The sequence below is a fragment of the Astyanax mexicanus genome, chromosome 5 (assembly GCF_023375975.1).
Source record: "Astyanax mexicanus isolate ESR-SI-001 chromosome 5, AstMex3_surface, whole genome shotgun sequence".
Taxonomy (NCBI): Eukaryota; Metazoa; Chordata; class Actinopteri; order Characiformes; family Acestrorhamphidae; genus Astyanax; species Astyanax mexicanus.
Window position 1 is genome coordinate 32,462,761 of NC_064412.1, and position 24,129 is coordinate 32,486,889.

At 38.1% G+C, this 24,129-nt stretch overlaps 1 protein-coding gene across 2 annotated transcripts in view; it reads right to left on the reverse strand.

Annotated features, from left to right (window-relative positions):
- LOC103039925 (voltage-dependent calcium channel gamma-2 subunit) overlaps nucleotides 1–24,129 on the reverse strand; it is a 77,672-nt gene that overhangs the window by 32,227 nt on the left and 21,316 nt on the right. Inside the window, exon 1 of one of the 2 annotated variants that reach the window (XM_049479330.1) lies at nucleotides 5,595–5,662. The exons of the other annotated variant lie outside the window; for it this stretch is intronic. Within the exon in view, the coding sequence (XP_049335287.1) occupies nucleotides 5,595–5,622 (28 nt within the window). The 5' untranslated portion in view covers nucleotides 5,623–5,662. Of the gene's footprint in view, nucleotides 1–5,594; nucleotides 5,663–24,129 lie in introns of those variants that run through there. 2 annotated transcript variants of the gene reach the window in all.

Here is a 24,129-nt window from a genome sequence, read left to right on the forward strand (position 1 = left end):
CTGGATATAGTATTTTTCTACCCCACCCACTCCTGCAAAACTCAGTAAATATATACTTTCAATGTCCAAAATGCTCGTCTCTACTACACTACACTAGTGCTGATGAAAAATTGCCTAGCTCTGGTTAGCAACTGTACTGAAGCCTATTGAGTATCTGTTTAGTAGAAAAATAGGCAGCTTGCCCGTTTTCTGTCTGCAGTACACTTTGTGTTGTGTGTTGATAGGTTTTTATCTGGCAACCCTGACTGTACAAATTTCCATGACATACCACACAGTTCAAATAAGAAAATACTGTCTGAAGCTCTGCCTCCTTTACACGATTCCTCAATATCTGATGATACATCCTGATCATCACTCATGTTATGAGTTACTACAGAAAATCTAATCTATAATGTCCTATAAAGTACTTTGAGCTATGAATGTGCTCTAATGATGTACACCAGCAAGGTAAAGTTGCATAGGAGGGGTTTCTGAGGATCATGTAGATGTAGGGATTAATGAATTATAGACATGATAACAGAAGAATGTTTTTTTTTTACTGAGTGTATTTTAATCCATGCTGAAGTTCTAACAGAAGCAGTGTGTGAGAGCGCTGCGGTAGGAAAAGTGGGCTACGAGGTCAAGAAGAACTTTCTGGAGGACGCCGCGGCAGGAGACTCAGCCACCACTGAGTCAGAGCGGAGAATGTGGGCCATGTCCGCTTCCTCTCAGGAAAGGACGTGATGTCATCACACCCACCTGAACGTTCGGTAGGTGTCAAACATGTGTGTTTATAGGTCTAATAGAAGATCAAATCAACTACAAGAAAAATTATCTACAGAAGAAACCGCCAGAACCAAAACCACAATAGAACCAGATCTCCCCTCGGCCTTCAGAAACAGAAAGTGTGTTATTTATTCTCTGATGATGTCATGTTGTCACTTGGTCACTGCAGTCGGAGCAGAGGAGTGTGAGCGAGTGTGTGTAAGTGTGTGTATGAGTGTGAGCGAGTGTGTGTGTGTGTGTGTCTCTGCACAGAGCCGTTATGTAAGATTACAGAGATTGTGCTGGTGCTCAAGGACAGAAAGAGAGGGGTTATGAGCAGTGACCCAGGCAAAGAGAGGGAGAGGCAGAGAGAGAGAAAGAGGCAAAGAGAGAGTGCAGGGAGGCTAATTAAGGTTATTTGAAGTTGAATTTTAATGAGAGAATAAGAAAGCGGGAAATAAGAGGAAGGAGAGAAGGTGGGGAAAACGCAAAGTGAACATAAGAGACAGAGACAAAAGGAGAAAATGTTAAGAAGGAGAGACATAGAGGGTAGAAGAAAAGATAAAACATTTAAATAAAGATTAAATAGAAAGAATAATAAAGAAAGGAAGGTGTGGAGAGAGAAAGGAACAAAGAAAGTGGAGTTAAATGATCAGGGAGAGAGATGGACAAATTAAGAAAAATATAAAAGAGAAAATAAAGGATGGATATAGTGTTACATCTGTGTGTCTTACGGTTGTTTCACAATAGTAATTTATTTATTTAAAAAAAAATATAAAACTGAAAAATACAGATTAAATAGAAAGAGTAATAGAAAACGAAAAGGACAGAAAGAGAAAGGAACAAAGAAAGTGGGATAAAATCATTTAAAGAGAAAAAAGATCAAGAGTCTATTAATTATATGGCAAGAGAGAAAGAAAAAGAAAAGGAAGACAAGAAAGAGAGAAATAAGGAAAGAATAAAAGGAGAGAATAGGCTAGAGAAGAGAATAAGTAAGAATAGGTAATAATAACAGAAAGAACAGAATAACGAGAAAAAAGAGAAAATAAAGAAGTGTAAACTGATATAAAGAGGAAAAAATGAAGAAAGAGAGAGAAAGCAATATTAACAGGGAGAGAGATAAAAGGATGTAAAGATGAACAGAGAGAGAGAGAGCAGCAGTAGTACAGTAGTAGAAGACAAATACAGATGTGTGTGTGTGTCAGAGAAAGAGAGAGAGAGTGTGTGAGAAGAGAGAGAAAAAAGGAGAGATTGTTAAGATGGAGAGACAGAGGGTAGAAAGAAAAGTTAAAATATAAAAATAAAGATAGAACAGAAAGAGTAATAAAGAAAGAAAAAGATGGAGAAAGAAAGGAACAAAGAAAGTGGGGTAAACAAGAGCAGGAGTGTATTAATTATATGGAAAGACAGAGAAACATAAGAGGACGATGAGAGGGAGCTAGAGAAAGTAATGAAATAATAAATTTAGATAATTTGTTCAGAGGGTGAGAATAACAGAAAGAACAGAAAAAGGAGAGAAAAAGAGAAAATAAAGGATGTCTGTAAACGGATGTAAAAAGGAAAAGGGGAGAGAGAGATAACAGAAAGAGTGGTATAATAGAAGTAGACAACGATAGATGTTAAACGCATAAATGTAGCTGTATGTATGTCACAGCTAACAGCACATCCATATAAATGTGTGTGTGTTTGTGTGTGTGTGTATGTGTGTGTGTGACTCACTGAAGGCTGAAATGGGATAGGGGTCACAGTGAGTCATCGTTTTAGTCTTCTGAAACATGCATACACGCTTACACACAGCTTTACACATGATTATGCACATACACATTCACATACGTACACACACACAAATACAGTGCAACACACTAAAGCTACCGTAATGATCGCATACAGTTGGGGCTTGGTGTAGAGAGAAGGAGTACAGTTTATTATAGTGTAATATTCAGCTTCATTTATGCACAATGGTTCCACGGATAAGGATGCAGCCTTTGTTTCCACATTCTGCATTCATTTCGTCCGTATTAGTGCAAAACGACTAATGATGCCCTTCATAAGTCATCCAGTTGTGCCAGCACCATTGGCAGACGGCTGCACAATACTGGACTAAATACACACATACCAGTACATTATGACTGCCCTTATTTGTGCACATTCTCTGGAAGCTTATGAATATGAAGGGACCTCTAACTCCATATTCATGTAAAGGCGTATTTATTTTTTCTATGAAAAATTTGCCTTTATTCATATACAGTAGATTACATAAGCCAATTTCACATACAGTATATTGCCAAAGTATATGCTCTCCTGCCTCCACACCCATATGAACTTAAGTGACATTCCATTCTTAACCCATATGATTTAATATGAGGTTGACAAAACCCTTTGCAGCTATAACAGCTTCAACTCTTCTGGCGAGGCTTTCCACAAGGTTTAGGAGTGTGTTTATGGGACTTTTTGACCTTTTTTTTCAGAAGTACATTTGTAAGGACCAACAACTATATTGGACAAAAAGGCCAGTGTCATTCTAATTCATGCTAAAGTTGTTCTGCCTGATTGTGGTTTTGGAACAATATGTGGCCGTCCTCAAACTGTTCCCACAAAGTTGGGAGAATGAATTTGTCCAATATTTCTTGGTATGCTGCGGCATTAAAAGTGAACCTAACTGCTGAAAAACAACCCTGTACCATAATCCCCCCTCCACCAAACTTTTCACTAGGCACAATGCAGTAAGACAAGCATCATTCTCCTGGTAAACCTCCAAAAACAGACTTATCCATTGGATTGCCATATTGGATTTTTTGTCCAAAACTGAAATCAAACAAAATAAAACATGGCTAAATACCACATTTGCTGCAGGTAACTATACTTTGTTCCATTTTTCACTAATTAAATAAATGAAAATGCCAAAATGTACTAGGCTAGTTCTATCTCCAATGTATATACATACACAAGTCAACCAACAGAAATAAAACTATGTGGGTAGTTTATATTGTGAGACATGCCACTAAGCATGAAAGGAGGGAACTTATCGCTGTATTTCATTAACTACAGTATATAAGGTTGTATCATGGAGCTAGCCTAACCCTAGCATGGTGTTGGTGGCCGTTCATAATAAAAGACATACACCAGTGACACAAAGGATCTGAAAGACTCACATGAACCACAGAGTGGTAGAACCGACACATTGTCCAACACACACAAAGTGACCCAACAAATACGATTGTGGTAAATCAATGAGTAATGATGCCCACCATAAGTCATACTGTTGTGCCAGCACCATTGGCAGGCGGTTCTACGATGCTGGACTACATACACATGCCATATACATGCCTTTAACACCACGTAAGCACCATTATGGCAGAGACGACAAGATGACAAGATGAGCAATTTGTTGTCATCCGTCACTCGTCACACCTGGTGGACATGACACCATTAGGAACCTCTACAACTCCATGCCAGGACATCTCGCATGCTGTTTTAGCACCCATGGCAGCCCGACCCCATACTAAGAGACACTATTCCTACATTTACAGCTCAATAAATGTAGCCAATATCAGTCTAAATTATTAATAAATATATACATTAATTTTTCTTTTTAAAACTGCACAGTAAGTAACCGATAAGTGTTCAAGATATCCCTTTAATTTATGTCCATATTAACTCTTGTTCTAGATTCTCTCTAGATTCAGCCTGTGACATTGCAGCAGGAACACTATTTTTATTTTAATACTCTGGATAAACAGGCCAACCTACATAGTTGAAGCTGCATTCTTTTAAAAGCACGTTTAAATTATCAGGACGTCCCTGCTGAGATCCTGCTGACCTAGCCAATATATCACTGAATATCCCCTGAACACCAGGAGCTCGCATCAAGGTGTCAAACTGAGTAACTTTAAAGAGATCACCATTAACTGTCCACTTTATTAGAAACATATGCCATTTACTGACCACTTCAAATTTGGACAGTGACACCATGTTTTGTATTTTGCCTCGCATTGTGTTTAAAGTGCAGACTTTCATTTCAACAAACACCTTGTATCTTCAAAATAGCAACTTTACAAGAGAAGAAATAAAACTTCCAGTATTGTAGTCAGTAAAGTATGGAGGTAAATCAGTGTAATCAGAACTTGAACCAAAAAACATGATTCTTGAAAGTAATTGTGTGTAATTTGTGGTGTGTAATTTGGTGTTCCTAAAAAAGTTACCTTTAATTTTTAGATATTTAAAATTTAGGTATTGAAATTTCAGTTTAAAACAGTTTTAAATTGATAGATAGCCCACATTTCAGCTTAATAAAATAATTCTGGTACAAAAGTTTTAAGTAAAAAAAAAATCATAGCTAAAAATAATTCAGGGATTAAAATTAAGGTAATTACAGTTCATGTTGTAAAAATTAGTGTGAAAAATCAGGTCGAAAAAAATTCAGGTAGAAAAAAAATATATATTTTTTTAGGTTAGGTTAAGTTAGGTAAGGTAAGGTAAGGTTAGGTTAGCTTTACCTAGTTTATCTTAGGTAAGGTTAGGTTAGCTTAGCCTAGTTTAGCTTGGTGAGTTTAGGTTAGCTTTGCTTAGCTTAGGTTAGTTTAGGTGAACTTAGGTTAGGTTGTGTTAGGTTAGCTTAGCCTAGTTTAGTTTAGGTGAGGTTAGGTTAGCTAATTTAAGCTCACCTAAACTAAGCTAAGCTAAGCTAAGCTAACCTAAACTCACCTAAACTAAGCTAAACTAGGCTTACCTAATCTAAAATAATTTTGTGCTCTGAGACACTTCCATCCATGAAAACCAATCCAACACTAAACACTAGTTTTAAGAGTTTTTAAGAACAGGAGGAAGAGTGAATTAACTAGGTTACTTACGACTGGAAAAGCTGTGTTCTCCTATCATCTTCAATGGTGCTTCTCAATGACCTCAGAGCTGTTTTGTGATTGGCCAGCTGTGAGTTCGATTAGATCTGCACTTGTTTGCTCATTCTGTTTACCTCAGATGATTTTTACAAACTAATTTTTTTAGACCTGAATTTTTACAACCTGAATTTTAATGACCCGAATTTTTAATCTACCTAAATTATTTTTTGCTACATGATTTCTTTTACTTAAAATATTTGTACCCGAATTATTTTATTTTGCTAAAATTTGGTCTTTGATCTATTTAAAACTGTCTTAAACTACATTAGTTTAAAATATTTAAAGGTAACTTTTTCAAAAACACCATATTACACACCCTTTATTTTCAAGAATCACATTTTTTGGTTAATGTCCTCTTGTGTATTATTTTATTCATTAAAAAATAATCCTTGACATTTGGAATCTGAAGGACACAATTAGTCCAAAACAAAAATTTTGCATTGTACACTAAGTAAATAAACAAATTTCAAACATAAAATTCTATAAGAATTTATACCTGGCTCATGCGCCTTTTTGGACTGGCTGTAGAAACTTTGATTGGGATTCACACCACCTTGTTTTCAATCAACGAAGTGTAATGTTGTCATGTGACAAGAAGATGGTACAAGCAGTGTCACCATATGAGACTAAAGGGTCACTGGTTCTGTTTTTTAAATCAGAAAAGTAATTTCCCCGTATAAGAAGGCAGGGTCTCCAAATGTTATATGTGGGGATGTTATGATGAGTAAAAGCATACGTTTATTAAAGAAAAAACATACAATGTTAGGTGTGGAGACAAATCTGGTAACTGGTCAGGCTACTGAAGTGTAGCAGTGTGTTGCAATGGAGATATTCCAGAAAGAACCCTTGCTGTGTGTGGGCAAGCATTATCTTACTGAAAATGCAGAACAGTATCACTGGTTAAGGTGACTGACTGTTATATGGAATGGCTCCCCAGATCATCACCCAAGCAGTTGGAGCAGGATTGAAATCTTTATCATGCCATATCAGCCTATATGGAGGGGGCAATTAGACAAAACGACCATTTTACTTCTCTAAGTTCAAGAATGCTCCCTTTTTTAAATAATGACAATTAGGCAAAATGCCACTGATTTCATTGTAGCAATATATCTAGCAGTCAATGGTCTCTCGCCAAGAGGTACACTACACAAAAAAAACCCTGTGAAAGTCTTTTTATGAGGCAGTATGAGAAATATTTTTGTGCAATCTTGTGGAATTGCACAGTGTCTAATCAGACCACACCTGTAATCATTTACAACAGGGGTGTCCAAACTACGGCCAAACGAGGTATTTTAGAAATAGAATGAAAGTTGGCCCGCTGTTAAGCAGGTTTTTATAATGTGAGATTCAAAGTTTGAACGCTAGGTGTCAGAAACGGGCCAAAGAGTCTAAAAGCGGAGAGGGTGCGCATTTCTAGCACAGAAAAACGGGGTAAAAGAGTCTAAAAGCGGAGAGAGTGTGCATTTGTAGGACAAAAAACGGGGCAAAGAGTCTAAAAGCGGAGAGGGTGCGCATTTCTAGCGCAAAAAAACGGGGCTAAAGAGTCTAAAAGCGGAGAGAGTGCGCATTTCTAGCGCAAAAAAAACAGGCCAAAGAGTCTAAAAGCGGAGAGGGTGCGCATTTCTAGCGCAGAAAAACGGGGTAAAAGAGTCTAAAAGAGGAGAGAGTGCGTATTTCTAGCGCAAAAAAAAACAGGCCAAAGAGTCTAAATGTCATGGTATGTACAGAATGGCAGACACGTGCAGATACTGATAAAATCAAAATGTGTTTATTATAAGAATAAACAGATGTAATCAGAGTCGATACAGAGAAATGGGTGATCACCAGTAAACAGAGTAATGAAGGCAAAACCATACCAGAAACGATAACCAGTCCAGAGTTCATACACGAGCAATCCAGTATCAGAGGTAATCCAAGAGGCAGTAGTGAAAACACAGTCCAAGTCATACACAAACAATCCAGTATCAGAGGCAAAGGCAATAATCGGCGTCGAGAAACAAAAGCAAGGTCATACACAAAGTAAACTGAGACAAGAGATAAAGTAACGCTTTGTAAAGAGGAGAACCTACAATACGCGGCGTGGTAGTCTGTTTGGCGTGCACCTTTATAGTGCCAGTAATCAGTATTCGGGACTTCCTGGAGGAAGCAGGTGAGGTGTCACGTGATCAGGTGAGTGCGTGATGTCAGCGGGTGGTGCATTCTGGGTAGTGTAGTTGTTGACCTGAGAACCTCCGTTAGAGCTTGGTGTGGAAGGGACAGAGGAGCTAATAGCACCAGACGTGACACTAAAAGCGGAGAGGGTGCGCATTTCTAGCGCCGAAAAACGGGGCAAAGAGTCTAAAAGCGGAGAGAGTGCACATTTCTAGCACAGAAAAGTCTAAAAGTTGCCGTAATTAAGGAGTTTAATATTAAGAGACATCATGAAATTAAACATCAATTTGAAAAATCTTAGTTTACACAACACTGTCAAAGATAAAGTTAGTCAAGTAAAATGGTGTGTAAATGAAATAATCAGGAAAAAAGTATTATTTAAAGTGGTATATTTCATTATTTGTTTTATTACAGAGTCTGTGGCCCGTGACTTCAAATATATTCTCCTTCTGGCCCCCAACAAAAAAAAAAGTTTGGACACCCCTGATTTACAGTATCACACGTTTGTAAATATTTTATTTTCTATTTGTTTACGGAACAACACAGAAGCTATGACACTTTGATGCAATGTAAAGTAGTCAAGTGTCAGTGTACAGCTTGTATAACAGTGTCAATTAGCAGTACCCTCAAAATTACGCAACCCAGAGCCATTCAAGTCTGAGTGAAAATGGCCAAATTGTTCCCAAAGTGTCAATATTTTTTGTGGCCACCATTATTTTCCAGCACTACCTTAACCCTCTTGGGCATTGAGTTTACTAGAGCTTCACATGTTGCCACTGGAATCCTGTTTTAATTCTCCATGTTGACATCATGGAGCTGGTGGGTGTTACAAACCCTGCGCTCCTACTACCTTCCGTTTGAGGATACCCCACAGATGCTCAATAGTGATTACATGTGCCTGATTATGACATAACTAGAAGCTTGGCTTAGTTTAGTGCTATTTTTTTATTATTGAGCATACATTATTTTACATTTTAACATATGTGTGTTAATATGATGTGTTTTAATCATACAAAAATAATAACCAAGTCATTTCAATGCTTTACTCTTAATTGCGTGTTAATGCAGCTGTTGAATGCACTTAATGCACTGAGTGTGTGTGTGTGTGTTTATAGTGAGTCATTTGTGCCCTGTTACCTATCTCTCACACAAGAGTCTTCAGTGTTGTGACGTCAGACGTGCTGGGCTATTTACGGCGCGGGGTGTCATGTGAAAAGTCGCCCCCGAGAAGACGGCGCTGTGTGCAACTCTGAATGTCTTCCCCGCGCACACCGACGTCAGCTAAAGATGCCATGTGTCACATTTTATGTGTTCCCCCGGAGGACAGAAGACTGTTCTGCTACTCACAGCACTCACAATGCTCTCGCTCTATCTTTCTGTGTGTGTGTGTGTGTGTGTGCCTCTCTCTCTCCTCTCCTCTTCTCTCACTCACTCTTTCTTTGTCTGTCTCGCTGTCTGTTTTTTTCCTCTCTGGTTACAACTCTCTCTCTCCCTCTCACATTTTTCTTCCTGCCTCATCCTTTGCATCGCTCACATTCTATTTTTCTCCTACACTTTTTAATCTCTCTTATTTCTGTTTTTTTATTCTCTCTACTTACAATTTATCTGCATCTCTTTTCCATGATCTGAATGTCGTTTTTCTCTTTTTTCACCCTCCGTTTCCTTCTCTCTTTTACTGTCACTTATTTCGCTATAAATCTCTTTCTATCTCTCATTTTTCTTTTATTTTTTTCTTCTCTATCTCTCTCTCACACACATTTTTCTTTGCATCTCTCACTTTCTATTTTACTCCTGCACATTTGTCTCTCTTTCTGTCTCCCTTTCATTCTGTTGTTTCATCTCTTATTTCCACTCTTTTATTCTCTCGTACTTACAATTTCTCTCATTTCTTTTTCAAAATCTCACCCTTTTCACCCTCCTCTTTGTTCTTTATCTCTATTCTTTCATTCACTGTCTCTTTTTTGTCTTTTGCAATCTCTTTCTATCTCTCATTTCTTTTATTTCTGCTATCTCTTTCTCTCATTCGCTCTGTTTTTTTTCCTTCACTCTTGTTTTTTCTCTCGCTCGCTCGATCTCACTCTCTCTGGGTTAGGGTGGCCATGCAGAAGCGACAGCCACAACAACAACAAAAGCAGCAGGAATGGAAGGAGGGTGGGCAGAGTAAAAAGAGTGAAAGAGAGAGTAAAGAGAGAGTGTAAGAGAGTTATAAGAATTGTAAGGAGTAAATCCTCCCCCTAAGAATTGGGAAAACTCTTCTAGCACTCGATACAGATATTGCTATAGCAGTGGAGCGCTATAAGTTCAGCAAACTACAGTAACTGATGACTAGTTAACTTTAGAGCATTATATGTCTTCAGAAAGAGGGCTGGTTGTGCAGCTATTTATTGTCATTGCCCATTAATTCCTCTGTGGTAGAGAGCTGAAATTAGATTGTATTATTTATCTTACACCTTAAATTTTGCAGCCTCTGCACCATTTAAGATGGAAAAGTAAAGTTAGCTAGCCAGCTAGTGATTGAGTTGAACTTCTAGCAATTTTTTATAAAAAAAATTAAACTACACATTATACTATGGTAATATAGTGTTTATTGTAATTTTAAGGAAAATACTCAAATGTGTAGGTTTCTTTAGTCACTTGTGCTGCCATCATGATAGTGATTCTCATAGCCCTCTGTTTGGGCTGAGAGTGCCTCTGAAAAATCTCAGTTTGAAGTGCCATGTAGCCCTAACACTTCCTTCTACCCCTCCATCCTAACAAGAATCAGGACACCATACCCATAGATGTGCACAAACAAAACAGAGGAGTATGGTAAGTGGAAGTTCCATGTGGTGAAATGGGATTGGGCCCTTCACTGAAAATAAATGACTTCTAGACAGGGTGTAGCTTTGGTTTAGTTTAAGGATGGTTTAATGACATAGCTCTATTTATATTTATAAGAGTGTAGGGACATTTATTGAGCTTTACTTCTTATATGAAACTGTGTAGAAGTATCTTCATCATCCACAATATATTTTAAAAACAAACTACAAAAACAAAGAACATTCTTAAATTCATTCTTATATTCTTCCATTAGAAATTGCAGAAGCTGCACCGCGGCCAGCAAAGAAGAGTTTATTAACAAGCCGTTCAGTAAACAAGCCTAATCCACACTTTTGCTGAGGCAGCTTCTTATCACAGCTTCATCCCTGCCTCCTCTTCCATCACTGACACCCATGCAATCCATGCACACACTCATATTTCACTAAGCTCCGCTAACCAGATGCTTTCAACCAGGAACGTTGAGTCTGTACAGCAAAAGTGGGCTTGTGCTGGTAATACTGGTCATATGGAGTGGGCAATTACTTAAACAAATAAAATCTCTTCAAATATATGACGGATAATTTAAATGCTGTTAGATGTCATCATCAGGCCCATTCCAACAAGGCAAGCAAACCAATCAGTTGCCTAGGGCCCTGAGCTGGCCTGGTACCCCCAGAGCACCACTGGTTATGAATTGTGTGAACACCCCTGTAAATTCTGTGAATTCAGGGAATGCAGGAAAATACAACAATGATTTTCCCACTGGTTGCTAACAGTGCTGACAGCTAGGCTCGTGAAGCGAAATTATCCATCAGGATGCCAGAAAAGAAAGAAGAGAAAGAAAGAGAAGAATGGTAATTTTTTAACACTGAATAAAGTATGCCTACGTGTACAAATGCTGTAATTTAGCAGCAGGTGGGCTAGAAACAAAATATATGAGTAATGTTTAATGTCAGCTAGTTAGTTACCTGCCTGGCAGTCAACACTAGTACTGATCTAGCTAGTGCAACTTGTTATTAAACGTGCAGATAATATGGCCACACACTATAATTTATTATATTTATTATTACCAGCGTAAGGAAATTGCAGATCCGTTCCAGATTTTTTTATTTTATTTAGGAAAGCACAGTCCACACGGTCCTGTTACATCAGCTTACAGATGCCTTGTGCTGAGCAACATCACCCTTTGTAGTGATGTGGGGAGAGAGAGCGCCATCTACCCACCGAGAGAGAGCAAGGCCAATTGTGCTCCCTCAGGGCTCCGGTAGCCGATGGCAAGCTACATGAACAGGATTCGAATCGGCGATCTCCTGATGATAGTGGCAGCACTAATTTCATGCATTTGTACCACAAGAAGTGCAGTCTATAGAGCCCTGTGTTTCTGTTTTTGCTACACTCAACTATGTGACCATGAGTACAGGGCAGCTGCCCCACCTGCCTTCCTTGAGTTTGCCAGTGGTGTATTTGACATCTGTACTGCAACGCTTTAGCACGACTACATATATTATAGCACCTAAGCTGATAGGCTACAGTACGTCACACAAGTGAATAAGACTTGGTTTCCATGATCTAGGTCCATTACCACAGCATGGGACTTTTTTTCCTTCATTCATTCCCAATCATTTACATTTATTAATTCTACTACTACCATAATTTAACATACTATGGCAATGGAGCTCCAACTGATTGATTCATTCAACCACTTCCTCTCTATACCATTCATTAAAGTAAAATTTATAACACATTTAATAACATTCTCCCACTTCTAGCAAATACTGGAAATGGATGCACTGGATTAAGTACAAGTTGCGCAATTATTGTGCATCTAAGGTGTAATTAATACAAAGATTAATTAAATTGGATTCGCTTTAAATAAAAAATATTAATCCAGCATATGTAAACTGCCCTGATTACAAAATATGCAATATATTTCAGAAAGTTTTCAAAGAACCATTAAGGATTATAATTTCGGTAGTAACTCATCATATGATCAGGATGTATCATCAGAATGATAGATCAGGAAACATGATGAGTTGAGGCCATGGCAGCTCTAGTCAGCAGAGCTTCAGCCAGTATTTTCTTATTTGAACTGTTTGAAATGTCACAGAAATCTATTTGAGTTGTAGCCTTCAAATCTGCCCACCGCCAGTCCCCAGTCCCATTTCCACACGCAGGGTTGCCATGTATAGACAACTGCGTGCTGAAGCCATGGTAACGGACAAGCTGGCTACTTTTCTGATGAACAGGTAATCACTGAGCTTCAGTAAGGTTGCGAACCATTGCTAGGTAATTTACCGCCACCACTAGTGTAGTATAGATTTTGGACATTAAAGCATATATATATTCATTGACTTCACATCTAGGCAGGAGCAAGTTGGACAGAAAACTAGTGCTTGAAAATTGGACTCCTGTAAGCATTTTACACACTCCCTCTTTAAGTGTGTGTGTGTGTTTGTGTGTGTGTGTGTGTGTGTGTGTGTGTGTAAGTGACATGGTTGCTCATGTGTTTCCAGCAGGCTCCCTCCTCTTGAGGGGGTCCGGTTAATCAAGCGGCCTTTAATAACAGCGCACTCCTCTGCCTGCCCTCACACTCCGACAAAAGCTGATACACATACAGCTGTGTGTTCAATTATACACTACATGCATTAAATTATATAACTTACAGCCCAGCACAAAGAGTGTAATTATCCACCGACCAACAATCTTTCTCTCCACACCAGAAAACACTGATTAAAAAGGCTAATCTAAATCACTACAATTACGTGTGTCCCTCACCACGCAGCCATGCCCCCTCTCTTTCTCTCGCTCCCTCTCTCCCTCCCTCCCTCCCTCTCTCTCTTTCCTCCCTCGCTCTTTTTAACTGCCTCGGGCTGAATGATTAATTTGTGGCTATTGATTTCTTCTTCTCAGCTGAAACAACGACAGAAAGAGAGAGGGGAAGAGAGAGCGCACGAGAGAGAGAGCATGAGAAAGAGAGAGAGAGAGAGAGAGAGAGTGTAGGAGAGCTTGTGTGTGGGGGTGGCAGAATCCATTTCTCAGGACTGTGTCTTTAAAGAAACAGTTGGGCCAAAATTTATATTCACACAATTCAACACCTCCCCCCACCCACCCAAGGTCACACTCCATTGGCAAATCTGATATGATGATATATGCCCATAAATGCACATACTGTATATTATAAAAGATTAAAAGATTGTACACATATTTCAAAATATCAGGGCTTCTTATACCAAGGAGGTCCTGACATAATCCTGAGGTGGTCGCAAAAGTGAATTAAAAAGGTTTCCTCTGGTAAAAGCCTGCTTTTTACGCATTGTGAAAGTTAAACTAAAATTAGGTCACATATTAAGACATGGCCCAAGCAAAAGCTCTGCTCATTGTTTAATTAATCACATTGAACAGGTTTTTCAAAGATTTTGTGCCGATTAGAAGGTAGAACTAGAAAGGGACAATCTTTGTGCCTTATGCATGGCAAGTAGGGGTGTCACGATTTCAATATTTTATCAAAATCGATCGGAATTATGTCATGGTCTCGAGCTCAAAGTCAAAATGATGATCGACAATCCTCTCTCCAGAGAATGTGGACATTCTCATCTTCTTAAAGAAAAACTTGAAAATATAAAAATAACAGTTGTTTTGTCTAGCCTCAAATATGTTAATAGTTTTGGTACCTTAATGAGCATCTTTCTCTCAGATAAAGTTTATAATATATCTTTGTTAAAGAAAAAAAAATTGTCATTCTCAGGGACCGAAAAAGACTTAAAGTCTTATTTTACATGTTTAACTGTTATAGTAGGATAGAGTTCAGTTTGTTAAGGCTCTAATTGTTCTGTTATTTTGTACATGACTGGTCCTGTATGTTTTTATTATTTATTTTGTTATTATTGCTGTTTTAATAGTGCACACTGCTGCTACCAAAAAAAGCCACTAGATGGAATTACATATATATCTTAATTAAATTATTTCAATTTGACCTAATTTGTGCCTAATTTGGTGTATTACAGATCACTTGTATCACTTTGCATCACTTATATCAAGCCCACCTTTTGAAATAAGATATTGTAAATTTGATTAATCAAACCAATGACTGACCATAGACTAATCTAAAACTGGCCTAGGCCTCTCTGCTGTAAAAAAAAAAAGAAAAAAGAAAATCGAGAATCGAATCGTGACCCTAAAATCGGAAATAAAATCAAATAGCTCTTTTGCCGTTCAGTTACCAGATACCAGAAACACCAGGTCAGTGTGTCTTTGCTACATGCGCAAAAGCCATGTACTTCACTTAATTAATCATGGCTGTTTTTTGGACATAACATGCAATAAACCAATCAGTGTGTCACTTGCTATTCTCTTTTAGAGCCAGGTGCACTCTGACTTTTTTCAATGATTAAGCGTCCATGTGTGTGTAAAAAACAAGGATATTCCGAATGTTGTTCACACGCCTGTGTTTACAGTTCATTGCAAGGATAGCAAAGAATGTCTGACTGTTGACATCTGTCTAGATTGCTTTCAGTCAGTGGCACTGACTGTGTGTTCTGTTGCCAAAATTGCAATACAAATACCAGATATTTTCCTTAACAGTCCTCACTTCCAGACCACCATTGATGTAGATATATTCACAAACTCCTTTCCTATTTAAACGACAGTTTAAGCCGTAAGGTGGCAAAAGAGACTGTTGGTGGTGTGTCATTGCTAACTGACTAGTTTTGGAATAATGGGGAATATTTAATAAATTTGATTTAATCAGTTCACTGCTTACCCCCCTCACCATCACATCCACATGCTCTGCTGATCCTCAGTGTATGTGCTTATCTGCATTTCCTCCCAACACAGACGTCACCTAACCGTGCTACAGGCAGTACAATAACATCTGTAATTCAGCATTAAAACCGAACGGACATGTGCTGTCCCCCCTACCCAACCTCCTGGGTCTCTTACGCAAGAAAAACAGCCAACTGACTGTCAGCAGCACTGATTCCAACTGAGCGACAAACACACCTGGTTCTGTTTAGGGAGGCACAATATGCTGTTTGTTATTTGTATGGATTGGAATAATGGCCTTTGCTCTGCTGATAAACAATAAAGATGAAGTTTCACTTACTGTTTGTCTATAACACTAATAGTTACAATAGAAATAAAAATCATTAATGGATAATATGTACCTCGTTCTGTGTAACGTCTTTTCTGAGGCTAAAGTAATGAAATTTGGGTGTAAAACTTTATTATTATTTTTTTATATATATATATAGTGAAGAAGCATTATTTTCAATATTCTATTTTTTTAATGTCTGCCCCTTCAAATCCAAATGTTAAGTTAAAATGAAATACTTACTGAATAAGATTTTTCATTTTATATCTTGTAACCAAAGTAGATGGGATTCTACCATCAGATTTTAGCTACAAGATGCAGAAATGGAAAAATCTAAATTCTTCAGAAATTCAGATTAAGGGGAAAAAATTACGTAAAAAAACTAAAAAAAAATAGATGAAATCCCACTTTTTTCTCACTTTACTAAATGTAGAAAGTTTTACACTCAATTTTCTATTTTTAAATTTAGACTCAAACTTTCAGATAATTGAACTCAAAAACGTTACTCTGGTCAATCTTAACAGTAAAATTAGGTTTAATCGTTTTACCTATTCTTCTTCTTCCTCTTCTACTTTTTCTTCTTTTTTATTATTATTAAAATCCCCATATCTCTGTTTTTTATCTATATTTTTATCTGGTGTTATTTCAGCTTTCCATGAAGAATTGAACAAGAGAAATGCTTCAAAATGACTTGGAATCAAATGTTTTTACATACCTTTAACATTTTGTCTTTTATTGAAAGTTAAGGAAGTTTTTTTATTTTTCTATAAAATGTTTTAAGATTTTTTGGAGGACAGTGACAATATTTACATAAAATGACACAGAAACATCATTAATCTGTATTTATCTGAACATTGTTTCTTCACTGTACAGTTTAGCCCTTGTTCTATTGGTGTATCTTCTGTAAATCCTGCAATATTACTAGTGTTACTGTCCAACCGCTTTTTTCACTGCAGATCATCATAATTTGTAATACTTGTCAAAATTCTTAAGACCAAAAATACTGTAATGGGTTAAATATTGCACTGAGAGATCTAATCACAGACTGCTCAAAACCACTCATATTGCCGGTCATTACATTAGTGCCGTAGCGTCAGTGCAAAACTAAAGAACCAGTATGAGCGAACTGCTCTTACTGCAGAGCTGTAAAACACTAGTACTGCAGGACACTAAAGTAAAGCGCTCGAACTGGAGGTCCGCTAAGGTCAATGCTAGTGTTTTACAACATGCTAACACCGAGCAAAATGCTAATATTGCACCAAGCAGCCCAGCAATGGAAGTGTACGCCGGGATTGTTAACAGAGACATTTTATGCTCCATGCCAAGGGCCTCATTTTGATGATGTCAGCAGATTAATTATCAATGATTAATTGAGTCAATTAGAGTGAATGAATGGCTGTTCATTGGTTAATGAGAGAGCGGAGCTTTAACGACCCTCGGTAGGATCCTCTTTAGGGCTGAGTTACAGTCGTCTCCTTGCGTACCGCAAAGTGCCTCCTGCACTCATTACCACCAGCGCTGTAATGCCTTTTAACGTTATGGGCTTTTTGTTTAAAGGATTAAACATTCAAATAAATAGACAATGAGACTGGTCTGTGGAGTCCCAGCCAGACACATTCTGTCCCCGGTGAGGGGCCACTGTTTGGAGACTCAGGCCTTCATTTCTAACTCATCAGTTTGTTTCAGCCTAGCTTCCACACCTCCTGGATTTATACACCAACCGCTGCCTGAGGAAATCTGGAAGGATCATAAAGGCAAGCCACTGCCTGTTCTCACAGCTACTGAGTGGAAGAAGATTCAAAAGCATGAAGACGATATATATAACAGGTTCTTCCCACAAGCTGTCAGGCTACTGAACAGCCAGTAAGACACTGTTTTCCCACCACCCACCACCTGTCTTAAGATTCTATCCCATGCGAACTCACACAGCACCCTGCACTTTACTCAAAGTATACGGCACCTACTGGACTATCCCCACACTTCCACCCACTCAAACTCATTACAAACTCATTACATTTAAATGTAAATAAGCACAAAACTAATCTGTAACAAAAGACTTTAAATCAATAATTAAACCAGTGTCACACAATTACGGATTGTGATACACACCAGCAGGACTTGTGAATTTAAACTTTTTTATATGAAAATTACTCTGTTAATTACTATGCATTTTTGGCATGAAATAAAAAAGAAGTCATTTAAAGGCATTAAAAAGAAAAGTCTTATTTGCGCTTTAATTTATTTTGCTTGTAAGACCAACGTGACTGCACACCAGCGCACAAAGCAAAGTCCATAAAAACATGGATGAACAAGTTTTGTGTGGAAGAACTTGACAAGCCTGCACAGAGTCCTGACCTCAACCCAACAGAACACATTTGAGATGAATTAGAGCAGAAATTGTAAGCCAGTCCTTCTCACCCAAACTCAGTGTCTGACTTCATAAATGCGCTACTGGAAGAATGGTTAAAAAAATTCAATAAACACACTCCTAAACTTTGTGGAAAGCCTTCACAGATAAGCTAAATCTGTAGATTATAGCCACAAAGGGAGGGCAGGCACAATATTAAGCCCTGTGGTAAAGAACACCCCATGAAAGATGGCTGATGACACCATGGCATCATAGTGTCACGTCTCTAGACTCTCCTTTCACACTCCCGAACTCCATTTCCCAAAAAACCACTGGCGTTGACGTCACCGTCAGCCGGTCACCTTCACCCAATCGCGTTACTCTCCCCCGTTCTGAGTCACCAGTATTCTAAGTAGTTCCGGTTCATAGTAATTCTAGGTTTTGTATTTTTAGGGTTCTGTTAGCTTATGTTCTTTGCGAGGTAGTGTCGACTCATGTTGCGTACTGAGCATTTTTCCAAACCTTTTTCTGTCTACCCTTTTGTTATGACCCTTTTTTCTGTATTACAGATTTTGCCTTTTGTCTTTGCCCTTATTGGATTTGTTGTATTATCGGACTGTCTTTCTGGCTTTGGATCTTGGACTGTTTCCTGTACTACGTCTCCTGCTACCAGTGTGAGTGATGTTCAACCTGTTGTGTTATTCTGCTTCCTACTCAGTAAATAAACCAGTCTTTACCTTTTACTTGGCGAGCGTCAATCCTATCTGTCCGGCGTTACACATAGAAGGCCTTTGAGTTCCCCCTGCACACCAAAGGGCTTAAGTCTCCTCAAGGGATACCATCTTATATCATCAAACTCAAACAACAAAAACATAGCTTATGGTAGTCAAGAGCTATAATAGTCAATCAAACCAATTTGGACCAAATCAGATGGACTAAACACACACATTTTATAGCAACAATGTTTGGGCTATTGGAAGGCAGTGAAGAACTGAATAGATTTATCCCAAAAACACAACATCCAAACAATTTCTGGTGCTTGGTGGATTAGCTTGGGTGCAGATAGTTTTACAAGCTAGCATTTTATAATGCAGATAGAAGCAATTCTGCTTGTTGAAACTGACAGCCTTAACTTAAATAGGCTGGTTCAAACATAGACTTGCCAAGCAGCAAGCACATATATACACAATATTCCCAAAAGTATTTACTCCCCCGTCCGAATCATTAAATTCAGGTGTTCAAATCACTTCCATAGGCACTGGCATATAAACCCAAGCACCTGGGCATGCAGACTACAATGCAAAGAGCGGGATGCAGTGGTGTAAATCACACCACTACCGGCCTCTCGGGCAGTGGAAATGTGTTCTCTGGAGTGACAAATCATTCTTCTCTAACTAGCAATACAACAGACAAGTCTGGGTTGGCAGTTGCCATGAGATCGGAATTTGTCTGACAGCAGTGTCCCTAGTGTGATATTTGGTGGAGGAGGAATTATAGTTTGTAATAGTTGGTTTTTAGGAGTTGGAAACTCTTAATGCTCACAAGATTTTTAGACAATTTCATGTTCCCAACTGTTCCAATTTTGCGAATACAGTTTGAGGATGGCCTCTACTTGTTCCAGCATGACTACGCACTAGTACAAAAGCAAGGTCCATTAAGACACAGACAGCGATTTTGGTGTGGAAGAACTTGACTATCCTGGTCTCAACCCAACAGAACACATTTTGGGCGAAATAGAGCAGGGAGTGTGAGCCAGGCCTTTTCGTCCAGACTTTACAAATGCACAAATGGGCAAAAAGTCCCATAAACACACTCCTAAACCTTGTGGAAAGCCTTGAAGCTGCAAGTTATGGCCACAAAGGGAGGGTCAGTGTTGTGCCAAATTTTGCACCCCGCCAAAAAAAAGCACCCTTCTCCTGGGAAGCGCGTACGTACATCTTCTTGGCTTTAACTTTTTTTTTGAAAGTTAAAATACCCAAGATGCTGTTCTAAGCTACGCTGACTCATAAGAAATAATAAAAAATAGTCATGTCACCTGCAGCCTATCCAATAAGGGAGGGCTTTTCCTGGCGGGGGTGCTAAATTCAGCACCAAAATAGTGCCAAAATCTGCATCCCCGCCATAAAAAGCACCCAATTTAATGGCACGGGTGCTGAATTCAGCCCCATAGTAGTGCCGAAATCTGCACCCCCACCATGAAAAGCACCCCCTCTCAGCAGCCCGCATGCACCGTTTTATTGATAAAGGGGCTTTAACTTTACTTAGAAATACGCTCCAAGAGGAGGTGCCTTTCTTGGAGGGGGTACTGAATTCGGCACAACACCAGAATTATATTAAGTCCTAGGGATTAGGAATGGGAAGTTCATGTGAAATTCATATACATGCAAAGGCAGACTAACAAATAATTTTGCCAATATGGTATAGCTGTGCAATGGTTACCATACTTTTTAATTTTTTACCACGTCCCACATGTTCCTACATGATTTATCCTTCTTTATTTATAGCACTTGTAATTATGGAAAAAAAGCTGGTGCTACAAGTTTCTCGAATGTTAGCGACAATATGCTAAATGTTCTTAACATACCACCAACATGACTTATGCATGGCTGCTGCTACTGCTGTGCACATATGTACATGTGTAACAGCAGGACCACATCCACTCCTGGGCCTGCCTCTGTGAGCTCTCGCCGTCGGTTCCTGTGTGTCCTGTGAAGCTCCATGTACGAATGTAAGCGTTAGCAAACGACCAGCGGGGGAGAAAACTCACCGAGCAACACCGAACGTTTAATATCACTCCTATCCCAACACATTATCACTCCTGCCCACACATTGCATATGTACGCTACACGCACATCAGTGGTGGATGTCCCAGCAGTCTATGTCTCAAAAGGTCACAGATTTGATCCTAGCTGCGGGCTACTGCCATCAAGCCCTCGGGCTAAGCTTTTAACCCCTAAAGTTGCCCAAGGGGGAGCTTCAGGGTCCATGAAATGGGTAATGTTTGTTGCTGCGGGCAAAAATAACAAGAAACTGTCGCCGCCTAAATGAATTATTGAAGATCAGACAGGCATATTACACTCAGGAGCGTATAAGCAGTGTAAATAGTGAGTAGTCTACATGAGCAGAGAGGACAGGAATGGCTCATATATCTCACAAGTTTTCAGTTTAGGAAGGTTTGGATTAAAGGGTTACATTTTTAGTCCAGTTTTGTCAATTTTTAGTTTACAACATAATTTAAACACATAAATGGTCTCTTACACTGTGTCAAAATGTCTTGATGAATGGACCAATAGAAATTGTTCAATGGACTTCCATTGAAAGTGAAGATGGTTTTATCTCTCCCTTGTATAAATACTTTTTTTCACTGGATAGCAACAATATAAGGGGAAATTTCCGTATAATTTCTTTTGTGTCAGCAGCATAATTTGCTACAATTATTTTGTTTTCAAGATTTACTCTGAATGAGTATGTTATTAAAAATAAAGAAGAATGTTAATCTGGGAGGTTGCCATGTATTTTTGCCCCAGTGTTGTTAAATTATTATTTTAAATAACCATTAAGGATTATATTTTATGTAGTAACTCATGATAATAACATGCTCAGGATGGATCATCAGATATTAAGGAAACATGCTGAGTTAAAGCCCCAACAGCTCTTGTCAGAAGAGCTTCAGCCAGTATTTTCCTATTTGAACTGCGTGGTACGTCACGGAAATTTGTGTGGCTTGTAGCCTCACTGAATCTGCCCACTGCCATTCCCCCAGTCCCATTTCCACACTCAGGGTTTCCAGGTATAGACCATAGCAGGCAAACAGCATGTTTTTCTGCTGAACAGGTAATCACTGAGCTAGAGTAAGGTTCGCTAACCAAAGCTGTAGAATTTTCGCCACAACTAGTATAGTAAAGATTGGCATTTTGGACACTTTATTCACTGATCAGATACAGAGTGAGACTTGTTGTAGCTTGCCACTGTATATGAATCTGGCAACCTATGTGAGCTTCATGTCTGGGGAGTAGCGTTTGGGGGAAAAACTCATTATTTATATAGCTATTATCATAAAAATATAAAAAAAATATCAGGATAATTTCACCCTTTAAAGAAAGTAGATGGATGGATGGATGGATTTACAGATTTACTTTATTGATCCCCGAGGGGAAATTTTGGAAAAGTAAGACTTGGATATCGGATAGCTCACGACCTTCAATGTTTAATTTTCAAGTGACTGAACACACTTGCTGCATGTTTAACAGTTCAAAATAATACTAAATTCATTTAATATTTCTCAAATTGTCTCCATACTTAGCTGAGGTAACCCAGTTTTTGTGGCAAAATATCATGATTATTTAAATCATTTAAAAAAATAAATGTATCTTTGAAACAGAACATGGTGAGAACATTTTGAAAAAAAACAAATGGTTTGTAACTGTAGGTCAAACTCATTTTTATTACATACCAATTTTCACTAAAATCATCCACTCATTGACAGGACATAAAAAGTTAAAATATCAAGTGATTCTGATGTAAAAATATGATTTCTGGTAGTCTTTTTTATAAATATAATACATTTAAAAAAATATATCTATATATTTTTTTTAAAGGCACAGTAGCATGCACCATGCAAACCACAGGTTGTTATGTAATCTCAAACTAACTTGTGTATGTAGTTTAGAGCATTTTGTGGTGAAATGGTAGAAGGTTAAGCAGATGAAAAGTGCTAATTTTCAGCTCTTTCTAGAACTTCCTTTTAAAATTGATGTAACAACCCATCCTGTGTGCCTCGTCCACAGTGACTATAAACCACTTAAAGCACACTAAAGCACATGGGCTCACATGTAATGCAACCATTATGTCTGTTTAATATAATAATAAACTAATTACGAAACGAACAGAAAACCGTTTTACACCAGAAGGGTATTTACTACCATGAGCCTCTCATAGGAAATTCGGCATCACTGAACCACTTCCATTCATGAGAGCATTTAGTAAAACTACTTAAAAGCTCTTCTTTTTAGGCTGGCCCAGGTATGACATACTTTATACAATCTATAAAAATATATATTTTAATCATGTATTACTCCACTGTTATAGAAAGTAGAATTTTTTTGTCTGGTAAAATTTTCGGCCAAACGAACGCGTTAAGATTCACTCGTTGTGAATACAGACCCTGAGCTTTTAGGCAGTGGAGACGGAAATCGCATACAGCTCCCTTCCCCCACGCTCTCTCTTTCTCCCTCTCATCACACTGTAGTGAAAAGATTAGCTCTGTAGTTTGGGCTCTAGTCTGCATGGCAACCCAGATGCTGCCTGCCCTTCAGCAATGACAAGACGCACTGCACACTATACACACTGCACGCTAACATACTGCGCTCTAACACACTGCGAAAAAGTGTAAAAACGAGGCATGGTAAAAGCTAACGCAATACACACAAACACACTGTGTGCAAAAATACGCTGCAATCCTTGCTCAAGCAGTGCGCGCAAAAACTGAACAGAGTGCATGCTAAATCGCCACATGCTAAAATACAGTGCGCTAACTCGCTGCGCCAGAACTGTGCGGAAAACGCAGCTCAATTCACACTAAAGCAGAGCATCAAGTGTACTTTAATGCATTCAATAATACCAATAAAATCTGATAAAAGAGCTCAATGTTAACAGATTTTTCAGCACATGTGTATGCTTACTTTTATTTCTTTTCATTTTTCCTTTTCATTTCAGGCATCGAGTGTTACTACCTTTAAAAGGCAAATAAAACCTTCCGTATAGCTTAGCTTTTTACTAGCTTCAGTTCTGTTTATACTAATTTTTTTTTATTGAATTTGTTGTTATGTTTATATCTATTTTGTTTTATATTGTATTTTAATATAAATGTATTTTATTTACTACTATTTTATTAAATTCTTACTTTTAAATTGTTTATTTGTTTTTTTTTTTACTTTTACATTTTGCTGTTTTAATTAAATTTTATTGTGAAGCACTTTGAGTTGCATTTTTATGTATGAAAGGTGCTATATAAATAAACTTTATTATTATTATTATTATTATTATTATTTTGAGCAAACATGCCAAAATAACCTGACAGCATTAATGCTGTTTTTTTAAAT